At 57.5% G+C, this 13,655-nt stretch overlaps 1 protein-coding gene across 1 annotated transcript in view; it reads right to left on the reverse strand.

Moving 5' to 3' along the window:
• Positions 1-7,754, reverse strand: part of VAPB (VAMP associated protein B and C) — a gene marked incomplete at both ends in the record, with an annotated part of 34,277 nt that extends 26,523 nt beyond the window's left edge. Inside the window, one exon of the mRNA XM_084247946.1 lies at positions 7,697-7,754. Coding sequence (XP_084104072.1) covers positions 7,697-7,754 — 58 coding nt within the window. The remainder of the gene's footprint in view (positions 1-7,696) is intronic.
• Between the last annotated feature and the right edge of the window lie 5,901 nt (positions 7,755-13,655).

The following is a 13,655-nucleotide window of genomic DNA, read 5'->3' on the forward strand; positions in this document are numbered from 1 at the left end:
TGCCTCGATCCCCTTCCACCCAAACCTAACCACAACAAAGGCTGCCAGTTTTACCTCTGGGCACGTCTCACCATCTCCTCCCCGCTGCCAGCCAGGTCTCCCCCATTCTCCCGGCGAGATGTTGCTCATGATCCCCTCTCGCCCCCATGCCTCTCCGACCACCCCCGGCTCCACACCAGCCACAGCCTTTTAAACATGGGCTCCTGTTCAGAATCTCCATGGCTTTCCCTCTCACCACAAAACCCAAAGCCCTTCCACGGCCAGCCTGTCGGGAAGGGGGCCCTGCCTCTCCGAGCGGTGTCCTGCTATGCGCCTCGTGCCAATATCAATGTTAGGTGAGAAAGCCTTCTCCCCCCGCCCCCCGCCCCGTTCGGCCCCACCATCATCTGACACCACGTTACGTATCTTTCCTGCTGCTGTGTTCCGTGCCCCCCGCCCCCCAGGGCAGGCACCCAATGGGCGCAAGATGCCCAACGATGCGGGGTGTGACCCCACCAGAGCCCCAGGAGACGGCGGAGACACACCGGGAATACCAGGATCCGCCGGGACGGGTGATCAGGATCTCTGGGACTGAGGCTCTGGAACGCGGGTCTTGAAAAGAAACGAACTAATGAGAGCGACAACAGTTAAGGTGTAAGATGGCCAGGTCCAGGCCCCAACCACACCCATCGCGGCCTTCCTCCTGGGCACGGAGGGGGCCTCTAAGGCGCACAGGCCGGCGCAGTCCGCTGTCAGAGCCTCAGCCGCGCGCTGGGCCCAGCTCACCCCCAGAGCTGCGGGCTGGCGGGGACGCGGAGGCCGGAGCCAGGCTCTGAGGGAAGCCCCGGTGTCTAAGAGACACAGGCGCCGGTGAAAGGGGCCTGGGGACCACCACAGGGGCGCAGGGAGGGGACGGAGGGAGGGGGGAAGGCTGAGAAGTGGGAAACCACGTCTGCTCGTGTGTTTTAAAGCTCGTACCTGGAGCAATGGAAGGAAAAGGACGGACGATTCCAGGAAGGCAGGTGTGAGGACAGTGGGTGCGCCCCCTCATCTCGGGCCTGGGGCGCATTAACTGCCTCGGCGGGGTTCAGCAAGAACCCGGGTAAGAGCTCCCAGGGAGGAGCAGCTCTGAAACAGGAGGGGGTGGGCACAGCATTCCAGAAGGCACGGGGGACCCGCACCTCGGAGAACAGCTACTTTCTGAGTGGCCTGCTCGGCCCCTGCGTCCGGCTGCACAGGGCAGGCCACCCCCGACACAGATGTCTTCTTCCCTTTTCAATGTCCCCCTAAACGCCCTTCCTCAGACACCCTAGATCCTGACACCACTACCTGCTTCAGAAGCCGGCGGGTGCCAGCGCTGTGCCGGGCGCGGCTTCGCGGGACAAAGGCCGCAGACACCTCCTGTCTGAAGGAAAAGCAGCCAAGCACCCAACGCGCAGGTCCAGGCGCAGCGCGGATGGGCACAAAGGGGACAGGGCCGCGGGGCAAGGTGTGCAGAGTGGGGGTGCCCGTGACCAGGGAGGGAGAAGGTGGGGCCAGGAGGATGCTGCAAAGAGCAAGGGCCAGAGACACGAAAGATCCTCCAGGTTCTGTTTACGAATTCAATGTCATTCTTTCAGCCACGGGGACGTGTGATGATTTTAAACAAGCCAGAGGCGAGCTCGGGTGCGAGGATGTGCAAGCCACTGGCACGGAGAGGCGGAGGGGCACACGGTCTCGGGCAGGACGGCAGCCATGGGGAAAGTGAGGCAGCCATGGGGAGAGCGAGGCAGCCACGGGGACGTGGAGGGCACCGAGTCTCAGGGGCACGTCCGGACCGTCTGGGGGCGCCGTGGGATGAGAGGTCCTGGGGGGAGAGCTGCAGAGTCAGGGACGGGAAGGAAAGAGACCGGAAGAAGCACACGACCCTCACCAACATGTCTCCAGGGGAAGAGGACATGCGTGGCGCGAGCAGGGGAAGCCGGAGGAGAGGGAGCAGGAAGGAGGAGGGGGAAGGCCTCGCCGGGCGTCAGACAGTCCGGAGAGCCACGGGCAAGACGGAAACTGCGAGCCCACAGGTGCGAGAAGCGAGAGTGACACCATGGCGAGAGTGACACCATGGCGAGGACTGCGGGAGCCGAAGCCCCGGAGCACCACGATCTTGCGTGGGAAGAAGGAAGGCGAGGGGCGAACTCCACCGAGAGCAGCTGACGCCGGGAGGAGCCAGGCAGCCGGGGGAAGGGGAGAAGCAGCCGCCGGCCTCAGGCAGGAAGCGAAGGCATTCACGGAAGAAATACCAGTCAGGAAAACAAAAAGGCCCCGATAAACAGGCCCAGCCTCCTCCGGCAGGACCGGGTGTGACCGGCCCGGCCAGCACCCACCCCAGCAGGACGTAGGTCCTCGGGGTGGAGGAAGCGGCAGCAAGGCCTCTCTCGGCCCGCAGGCCCCGCCGCCTCCCGGCGTCACTGCGCGGCACGGAGCGGCGCTGACACGGCCGCGCCAGGGGACACACCAGCCCCTCCTGTCCTCTCCACCTGGACTCACCTCCCGGCCGCCTCTCCGTCTGCACCGCCCGATTTCAGGTTCGCCGCTCACCGGTGATGCCCAAGGACACGAGCCTCTCCCCGCGGCTCTCGGCAGGAAGGCGGCGATGCCGAAGGACAGAGACGTCATGGGAGCCGAGCGGCTGCGGCGCGAGTGGGCTCGGAAAGTGACGAGACCCGCGACAAGCCGCACGGCGCGGCGCCCACCCGCGCACACACCCCTCCCCCCGTCCCGCGGCGCCCGCCCGGCCGTGGAAGCCACTCCATGTGCACGCGCCGGCGCTCAGGCGCCTCCGGGACAGCTGGCGAAAAGGCAACCGTGCCACATCTGCCTTTAACACAACTGGCCAGAGCCTGTTTAAAACAAGAAGGAAGAAAATCGTGCTTGACCAGCCCCGCCCCGCCCCTCTCCCCGGGAGGAGGCGGGCTGCAGTCGGGCCCACTGTCCGAACACACATCCCCACCCACACTAGCAAGCGCCTCAGTCTCCCTCCCCAACATTTACTTCCCTCACCCCCTCTCCAGGCGGGCGGAGGCCATGGAGGCCACGGACATGCCCGCTGTGTGCTCCCCCGAACTCGGCGGGAGGGCCCGTAGGCCGCAGACCCCAGCCACGAAGGTGCCCCCAGTGCCCGCGCCCATGCACACGCGCACGCACACCGCCCCCCAGGCGCCCGAAGGAAGACCTGAGCGGGCACAGGAGCACGACACTAACCAGGGACTTTCATCTTCCGCAGGGGCGCTGCCGAGGCCGCCCCGGCGCCTTCAGGTGTGGGCTCTAAACATCAACGGCCTCGCGAAAGTGACACATTAAACGTTTTGAAAAACGGGATATTCCGGAGCTACAATTTTGCCACATTGATGTATTTTAAAATCAAATGACTGCCAAGTTCAATAACTTTGTTTCCATAAACAAAGCTCTTAGAAAATTCTTGTTTCTCTTTTCACTTTTTGAGTAAAGCCAGCAGCGCAGGTAAAAACTTCAAAGCCCGCACAGACCCAGGAGAAAGGGCCCGGGCAACTCTGGCTGCAGCTGAAGGGGCTAAAGCGACAGAACGGGAGGGCGGGCGGAAACCATCACCAGCCTGGTGCAGGGTAACTGCAGAGGCTTTTATTTCCCTTATGAAAGACAGCGGCAGCCCTGTCTCGCCTAATGGGCCTCGGCTCCCTCTGTGTCCATCTTCCTCGGCATCCTCTGAAACCCCCCTCGCGTGTTCCCAGCCACGTCACCCTTCAGACAGCGCGTTTTCCAAATACAAACGGAGGATGCACGAGGCCATCTGGAGATCATTCCCGATGTACAACTCAAGGCCCGGGCTCCTGAGTCCAGCCTAGCAGCGTTACTGGAGTAACAGCAGAACCTGCTTCTCGCTCCTCCCCGATTGTCCCCTGCTTCATGACGACAGCACAGGTCAAAGTTCTCAGTGTTGGCAGGAAAGACGCGACACCATTGTAATAAGCAAAAGATGGTGTTAATAACATTTAAGGGCTCATCTCTTCCACAGGCATCATTTCAGACTAATTACTAAACCCACATTTGGAGGCAAAGCTACCAAGCAGTCTTGACAACACCCGAGGCCTGTCCTCACCACACACTGAGAACGACGGCGCTTCCAGAGCAGAACCACAGCCGACAAGCGCCCCGTCTTTCCTTGAAGAACTCACTGGGGAGACGTGAACAGCGGACACAGGACGGCTCGCGCCTAGATCGCATTTTCTCCCAGGCACAGGGACTCAGAGGGAAAGTAGGATCAGCTGTGAAGACTTAAGTTTGAGTAAAACTTAGTAAGTCTGGTGTCACTTGCTTCTGAGGAGCAAGCTGGTTCATCGTTAAATAAAAGGAGAGGATCGATCTATCCAGATGGATGTAAACCACCACCGTAAAGGCGCGCAAGCACGCACCGACACTGGTGTGCAAAACAGCACGGGGCCACGCCCCAGCACAGAACTAACGCCGCGCTCGTGTCTGAGGGGTAACTGCGGCACTAGCAACCGGGCTGTATAATCATCAGCTTCCCAAACCACCTTAAACTCCCTACCAACCTGAGGACCTAAACTGCTGACTCGAAGCAGGCTTTCCTTCCACAACGCGGTGTCCCTAGCCTGCCACGATCTGTAGTGCCCAAGCTCCTATTTTCTTCTCAAAGGGGTGATGACACACACCAATCAATTGTGCTGTCCCACCGGACAGCCACCGCCCAGCCGCGGGGCTACCTCATCTTCACTGCACCACCGCCCTGGTCTGCAGGGCAGCCACGGTGAAGGGGGCCACAGCGGGCCTGCACCTTAACGCATCAGCTTATGGGGTGGCTAAGTGACCACGCTTGTGGGACAGTGTTTTGGGGGTGAGGGCGGGATGAGAGTCTCGGACAGTGATCAAGTACACACAAGGCTATTGACCAAGGAGTGAATCTAGTGGGAGGGAAGGAGAGAGAAAGAAGAGGCAGTGGCCCGAGGTGACTCACTCAGGAAGCTCTGAGCCGGGCAATAAGTCAGAGTAAGGAGATGGAAAGAAAAGGTCAGGCTGTGGCAGAAGGGAAACTAACAGGAAGAGGTTTCACGGGTTTCCCAGGAGCCTGAACTCGCTCAAGGTCCCCAGGCCCAGGGCGCCTACGGCCCACACGGCGCCGCGCTTCCTCCGAGCCCAGCCTCCTGCTCCTCCCCAGGCCTGACACGAGCTTTCTGCGAGCCACGGGCCCGTGCAGCCTGCTCCGCTTTTCCTCCACAACACAACGTGACCACACAAACGCCCTACTCGGAAAGAATTCAGCGCACACAGTCCTGTGTCATCTCGGACGGCACTGAAAGATGAATGTGTTCTCCTCCGGATGATGGGCACCTTAATTATTACCTTCTTAAGCAAAAGTCAGCTTATAAATTTGGTTCATCTAAGTGAAGCATCTGAAGTCACACCTGTTAAACGTGCCAGTTCTCATCCTGAAATGATCCTTTCATTTAGCAAATAGGAGACAGAGCCTCCCTTCCCACTTCACGGTCTTAGCAGTCAGTTTAAAACAAGAAAACAAACAAAAAACAGCAAAAACCCCACGAAGTGGGCCTCCCCGGTGGCGCAGTGGGTTGGGCGCTGCGCTGTGAAGCTGTCTGCAGCCTCTGCAGCTTCGATCCCAGCCCGCCAGGGAGAGTCCCACATGGCGTGGCAGACCTCTCCTGTCTCGCCCGCTGCTCCCCTCAGCAGTGTGTTTCGTCAGTCTGCCTGTTCTGCTCCCTGCTCTCTCTGGTGAAACCTCTCCCCCCCCCCATGCCTCTGACCTGTACCCCCCAGTTCTTGTATAAATAAATAAATCTTTTAAAAAAAACCTACAAAGTATCAATAATGCCCGCACAGGCCCCTCCGGAAGTCCTGAGCCAACAGCCTTCAACAGTCTGACACCTCTCTCAAGTTCAGCTCTCTCTGACCACTTCCCTAGCAAACATTTCCCGTGAGCTCCGCCATCACACTTTAGCCACCCGGGGCCAGACACATCACTCTCCCCTGACATATCTGAAGGGGAAGAACTTGCAAAGAGGAAACCAAATCCAGCCTCTGTCTCACACTGTGGCCACCCACAAAGCGGATGCCCTTCCTAGGACCCCAAGGAGGTACAGGACACGGGACACAGGAACACCAATTCCTCCGACGCTGGGGGAGAGGCGGCCTGCCCAGGCGACCATCTTTAAAGAACTGGGACAAAAACTTGAATTTCCTCAGATGACGGCCTCTTCCCACTATGTCCCACTAGAGGAGAACAGATGTACCGGGGTGGGGGCTGAGGCCGAGGGGCTCACTCAAGGACAGACGGCTGAGAAGCAACACAATTCGAACTGGGACGAATGTGGACGCCGGCCGTGTCTGCATACAGACTCCAGGCCACTCCCCGGATTCGCCGCCGTGCCCTGCAACTGCAGCCCACGTTTTCAGCGTCGCTGAACCAATTCGCCCAACCTCTGTCTCCGGACCCGAAATCCCCTCCGTCTGAGGTGCTCCCCGTGCAGCTTTTCTTTTGCCGCGCTCCAGTCAATGCTTCAAGTCAGAGGTGACACCTCTCAGGCGCCGTTGTCCTCGTGCTCTGAGCACGCGGACGGCCGTGTCACCCGCCCTTTCTCTGGAATTAAGCACTAGCGGACTCAGGGGGCTCAGGGCGGACATGGCTGTGCTGTCACGCAGCGGCTCCCGATACCTGACCCTCGGAGCGGGCAGTCACTTCTTTGCACTTGTTTGTGGACTAGACGAATGACCCGCAGAAGCAGCCACACCCGGCCCCGCCAGGGGACCCAGACGACTGCAGGAGACCCACATCCACCTCAGCTGCCTGGTGTGCCCCCAGGCTGGCGCCTCCGCAGCGGAGGCGAACACGGCCAAGCGAAAGCATACGACTAAAGCAGGCGGTTGGTTGCACCCGGGTCAGGCTCTGCGGCACTTCTCTGCGTGTTCTCATTTCACCTGGAAAACCCTTGATTCTTGACACCTTGGGAGTCACTTCAGGTTGTGAAGCGGGGCAGCAAAGCGACCACTGCGGCTCTGGCTCTGGAGCATCTCCCCAGGGTCTTCCGCATAACTGAGAGGAAGGGTGCCCTCTGGGTTCAAACGTGCCACCTGCCAACTCGGGGCGGCCTTCCCTCGGGCACATGCAGCTGGGGCGCTGGGACGGCGGTCGGCGCGTGAACCCCTGGCGGGTCCAGGGGCCGGCAGGGCGCCGGGCTGGTGGCCGGCCTGGGTCTGAAGCCGCGCGGCCTGTCCTCGGCCCCCGCCCACCACCCCACCGTCGGCGGGCGCCCGCGAGCAGGGCCCTGGGGTCTGGCTCCGTGCGCCCTCCCAGGCCAGGCGCGCGCCTGCCGCACGGGCCTCCAGCCCCGGAGAGGGGAGGCCGGGCCGGGCCGCTGTCCACGCGCTGAAATCTGGTGGACAGGACTGGGGGGCGCCCTAAAGAATACAGGGCGCCGGCTGGGCTCCCGGCCCCTGGGGGGGGGAAGCGGCCGCCAGCAGCGCGCAGCGCGGGGGCGCGAGGCCCGGGGCCCCCCCGCGGAGCCCCCCCAGGCGCGGCTGCCCTCATGGGGCTTCCCGTCGGCGGCGGCCGCGGCGGTCACGTGGGCGCGGGCGGCGCAGGCGGGGCGGGCGGCGGCGGCCGCGGGCCTGGCCGGAGCGCGGGGCCGGGCGGGCCGGGCCGGGCCGGGCCGGGCGGGGGCTCCGGGCTCACCTCGGAACTTGAGCTCGTGCTGCGGCTCGAGGCTCAGGACCTGCTCCACCTTCGCCATGTTCCTCGGCGGCGGCCTCCGGCGGGGAGACCGAGAGGTCACCTGCGGCGGCCGCGCGGAGGCTGCGCCCCCTTTAAATCTGGAGCGGGGCGGGGGGCCGGCGGGGCGCGCGCGGGGGTCGCCGGCGGGGCGCGGGGGGGGCGGCCTACGCGGTGCAGGCGCAGGGGCGGAGGGCGAGGGCGAGGGCGAGGCCGCGGTGCCCGGCGAGCGCACGGCACGCACGCACGCACGCACAGACGCACAGACGCACGCACGCACGCACGCACGCAGCGGGCTGGTTGGCTCCGGCGGCGGGAAGCCGGGAAGCGGCGTCGGGCCCTCCGGGGCAGTGCGCAGGCGCAGTCGCGGGGGCGGGGCCTCCAGGCGGGGGCGGGGCGTGCCGCGGCGGGGGCGGGGCGTCGCGCGGCTGTGCTGGGCCCTGCACGCCCAGGTGACAGCTTCATTCTGGGTGCACCTGGGCGGCCTGTGCGGGAGGCGCCTGCTCCAAAAAAAAGCATAAACTCGCACTTTTCTCTTGCTTATGTCGGGGCAGGTTACAGGCTTTGAATGACAATGAAAGCACTAGTTATTCTTCTTAAATCATGATGTTTATGGCTGAGTGCTGGGTGCTGGGCAGGGCGGCGGGCATGATAATAAATATAAATTAAACATAGTAAATATAGTAAGCCACCCGTTATGCTAATGGGGTGCCACTCTGATGAACGCGTTCCGGAGCAGCAGCAACTCTAATAAACAGAAGTTGCTCTACATGAAAGGTCCCCATGTAGCAAGCTCTGCGCAGACTCCCTTACTAAGGGATGCTGCAAATACTTAGAAATACAAGGATGGGAGAAGGTGGCCGGGCTCCTGTTCTCGCTAGAGCCATGTGGAGAAGCAGCCTGCTGCATGATGAGCCACGCAAATAAGTTGTCCTTAAAAATGCCGGCAACACAGCAGCTGCCCTCACGCGTGAACATCGTGGTGAATGTTATTTCATGGTATAATGTGTGGCACTAAGTCGTGCGCCCTTCATAGGCCCCTCTAGGGTACAGATGAAACAAACGGCCAATAATTAATAATGCTCCCTGGCTGCAGCAGGCAAGTGGGTAACTTTTGTACTGTTCTTTCCACTTTTCTGTACCCTTCAAATTTTTCATAATAAAAGTTTAAAAAAGCTAATCTTGGTCTTTTAACCGGAGCATTTTGTCCATTTACGCTTATTATATATATATATATATATATATATTACCAATATATCTGAATTTATTTCTACTGTCTTATTTTGTGCTTTCTACCTGTTTTTCTTCCCCTTTCTTGCTTCTTTAAATGTTACTTTTCTTCTCGATCCAGTTTTTTTACACACTCTACACACTCTATTTCTATTACGTTAGTGATAACCCCAGAAATTTTGACATGGGTATTTAGCTTATGAAAGTACATTTAAAAATATTTCCTTAGCTTGTTGCTCCCTTTAAGGCCTTTGGGATACTTTAATCATCAATTCCTCCCAGTACATGCCTTACTTGTAGCATTTCTAAAGTTTAAGCTCTTGTTGCACCCCATGAGTGATTACTAAATTATTATACCAAATTTTTCATACTGTCCATGGGCCATGGGCCAGTATGAACACCAAACAATTTTACTCATCTTTTTTCTTCCTGTACCTGAGAACTTACAACTGTGGTCACACTCCTTGTGTCTAAAGCTCATCTCTTAAATTCTTTTTTTTTTTTTTAAAGATTTATTCATTTATTTATTATTTATTTTATTTATTTATTTATACAAGCACTGGGTACAGTCAGAAGCGCGGGAGGGTGAGAGAATTCACCAGAGCCAGAGCGGGGAGCAGAGCAGGCGGAAGGACCGAAGGACACTGCTGAGGGGAGCAGCGGGCGGCAGGAGGGGTCTGCGCGCCATGTGGGACCCTCCTCCGGTGGCCGGGGAGCAGCCGGGGATCGAACCGGCACCGCAGACGCAGCGGGCAGCTTCGCAACCCAGAGCTCAACCGCTGCGCCACCAGGGAGGCCCTCATCTCTTAAATTCTATTTCAGTGGGCCTCCCCTGGTGGCACAGCGGTTGAGCGCTGGGTTGCGAAGCTGCCCGCGGCTTTTGCAGCACCGGTTCCATCCCCGGCTGCTCCCCGGCCACCGGAGGAGGGTCCCGCATGGCGCGCAGACCTCTCCTGCCGCCCGCTGCTCCCCTCAGCAGTGTCCTTCGGTCCCTCTGCCTGCTCTGCTCCCCGCTCTGGCTCTGGTGAATTCTCTCACCCTCACACGCTTCTGACTGTACCCAGTGCTTGTATAATATAAATAAATAAATCTTTAAAAAAAAAAAAAAGATGAAACCATGAGTTCCATAAAAAGAAAAAAAAAATTCTATTTCAGTGAGGGTTTGTTTCTGTTTATCTGAAAGTAATTTTATTCTGCTCTTGGTCTGGAAAGAGGTTCCGGCAGGCTCACTAGCTTGGCGGTTGTCATCCCCAGCACTGGGAAGATCCCACACTGTAGGTCCCAGCTCCCACTGTCCATCTTGAGGTTGCAGTTGACTGTCCCACCCTTTACCCAGAGACAATCTGGTTCCAACCATTCCAGGCCCCCATGGTTTTAACCCAGTACATCTGTTGGCTATGTCAGTTCAGACTGCTTAATAAAACACCATCAACTGGGGGTCTTAATAACAGCAAATATTCCCCACAGGTCTGGGACGTTCCACACCAAAGCACCAGCAGATTCCATGGGGGGCAAACCCCACTTCCTGGGTCCTGGTTGGCTGGTCTCTTGCTCCCTGGGGTCTCTTTTATGGGGTATTAATTTTATTCAGGAGGGTTCCACCCTCATGCCCTGATCACCTCCCAAGAGCCCCACATCCAAACACTATCACATCCAGGGGGCCTCCTCCGTGGTGCAGCAGGTTGAGCACTGTGCTGTGACGCTGTCCCCAGCCTCTGAAGCGCGGCCTCGATTCCTGGCTGGCCAGGAAGATACCCACATGGCGCAGCAGACCTCTCCTGTCTCGCCCACTGCTCCCCTTGGCGGTGTCTTTGGTCTGTCTGCCTGTTCTGTTCCCTGCTCTGTCCGGTGAATTCTCTCACCCTCCCGCGCCTCTGACCTGTACCCCAGTTCTTGTATAAATAAATAAATCTTAAAAAAAAATACAAACACTATCACATCCAGAATTAGGTTTCAACACAGGATTTGGCGGGCAGGGAAGGGGGTGGTTTAAATGTTCAGTCCACAGCACCTACCCTGCGTGAACTCTCCAGCTCTCTGAATTTGTTGATTGATATCTTTCATTATTGTAGAACATTCTCAGACAACGTTTTAAGAAAAATTTTCTGGTGGTAAAACACATGTAACAAAATGTTCTATTTTAACCATTTTCAGTCTACTGTCACAGCATTAAGTACATTCACAAGGTTGTGTGACTGTCTGCAAAACTCTCTTCATCTTGCTGACGTGAACTGCGCACCCATTAAACTCCAACTCCCTGCCCCACCCCAGTCCCTGACACCCACCGTCCCGCTCTCTGTCTCTATGACTGTGCCCACCCCAGGGTCCTTCCTCTGTGTCTGGCTATTTCATTCAGCAGCACGTCTTCCAGGCTCCTCCAGCTCAGCCCATGTGTTGCAATATCGCTTTTAAAAACTACCTCAGGCTCGACCTCTCCCTCTTTCTCTTCTGGAAGTCTGACTAGCAGTTTATTCAACCAGTGTTTCAAACTGTAGGGTGTTTCCCAAGAGTAACTTATAAAATCAATTTAGTAGGTTGTTCGCAGCCTTGAGAAAGAAAGCAGATAGAAAATATTGGAGTGTATTGTAGTATTTCAAGAAACTTTTGCCTCAGTTGTATTTATTAACACACCGATACGTATATCCATGTAGTGAGTAGAAATAAAATGCATTTATTACTGCAGAAAGAGAAGAGAGTCTATAAAGCACTTAGACTTCCCATTCCACTCTTCAAGTCTCTGCTCCTCTGTGTTGTAACTTAATCTCTCATCTTCATGTCCTGCATTCTGGGTATTCTTCAAACCCTTCTTGCAGTCACTAATTCTACCTCCTACCGACGCTAAACCTAATGTGGGAGTTTTTCATTCCAGTGCCGTCTTTAAGCCTGTAAATTCTACTTTGCTCATATATCTGTATCTATCTTTTTTTCCACACATATAACTTGTACATGTGCGTCACACCCGGTCACACTTGCAGGTGTTGAACACGGCTCCTTTCCTCCCCGGGAATGGTCCTAGGTCAGGGTTTTAGCGCCTGGCCCCTGAGAAAACAGGGGGCGCCCCGTCCACCTGGCCCCAGGTAGCCCATGTTCTTGGACCAGCTTCCACACCCGCCATCAGGGCCACGTTGGAAATAAACTCACAGAGCAGGAAGAGACTGATGTCCACGGGTGCGTCACCTGGTCCCCTCGATTCTGAGAGTCCGTGCTGCAGTGGATGCCCTCGGTGGGTGTCCCCAGAGGACGCCCTGAGCTGTGAGCCCCTGCCACCTCCCACACCGTGGCCTCACCAGCCAGCCTGTCTGCGTCTGCGGCCTCTGCCCCGGCCACTAAGGAGAGGCCAAAGGTCAGGCCTGTCTTCCAGCAGGACCACGTTCCCGGATACGGGGCTGGGCCCATTGGAAAGTGCCCGCGCCCACGTGGCTCGCAGGGACACCTGGACGCCTCGACCACAGCTCTCCGGCCTCACACGCTTTGCGCATGCTCAGTCCACGTGGGGGTTTCTGGTAATGGGATTTCACACAGCAGCTCAGGACCCCAAGGCCCCAGGAGGGCCCGGCAGGCCAAGCAAAGAGACAGAGAGAGTGAGCAAGCTGGGTTGGAGCCACTTTGCTTTTTGAAAGCTCGTCCCAAAAGTCACACGGGGTCACCTGCCCTCTGCATTCTAGCCCTGGAGGCCTGTCCTGGTTCAAAGGGAGGAGGCGGACGCTGCTCCAGGTGGGATGTAAGACCCACAGGAACGATGGGGCTGGGAACACTACAGTCACCTCTGGATCCTGCGACCCGCTGGACCTGAGCTCCAGGTGGTCCCTCCAGAAGGGACCCGCCTTTGCTTCTGCCTGGTGGGGCCCTGGGTGGGCAGCAGCCAGGGCAACAGCAAACCTTTGGGAAGGCAGCTTGGGCTTCCGGGGCAATGACCCTTCCCCTTCTCTTGGACGTGGGCGGGTGGTTGTTTTTGGTGTGTTTTTTTTTTTTTTTTAGTTTGTTGAACATTAAAGGATCCTACTAGACTCGGGGCGGGGAGCTCTGACTTTTGTTGTCCATCTTACAGAACGTAAAAGACAGAACGTCAAAGCTGCTTTTCGCAGCCTTCAGCAGCTTTCCAGGACAAAATCCTGCCACTGGAGTCCGTTCATTTCTGAGGGTTTTATCTTCCCCTTCCTTTCAGACATTGGAGCCCCTCTGGTGCCGGCTCATCGGCGCCCCTAGAACACCGTACACAGCACGTGAGCGGCTGTGACTGGAGGGTCACCCAGAGCGACCAGTCCCCCATAATGCCAGAAAGAGGGGTCTCGTGAATACAGTTTTCATGTTAAAATATTTGTATTGCACCCAGCTCTTAGGTCTGCATTTCTGGTATCACTCGCAGCGCATGGAACTCGTTGGGAAAATGGCTGATTCTAGGGCAGGAACAGGGAACAGATGAACCTGGAACTTATCATGCCGGAAAGTAAGAAAGTCCTCACGAGACACAGAGGCTGAAGTTGGAACAATTCGTGCAACAGCAATAAATAACACAGCGCTAGATCATAACCCACAGCAGAAAATAAACATCCATGATTCTGTACTGAGGGGAAGTAATGATTGAATACATAGAGTAGAAAGGGTAGAAGAATTCCAAATAATTGATGAAAGCTATTCCTCCCGCGTGGCGAGAGAGCACAACTCCCTGCCCCATCAGTCAAGGCCGTGCTTA

The sequence above is a fragment of the Talpa europaea genome, assembly GCF_964194135.1.
Source record: "Talpa europaea genome assembly, chromosome: 11".
In the NCBI taxonomy this organism is placed as follows: Eukaryota; Metazoa; Chordata; class Mammalia; order Eulipotyphla; family Talpidae; genus Talpa; species Talpa europaea.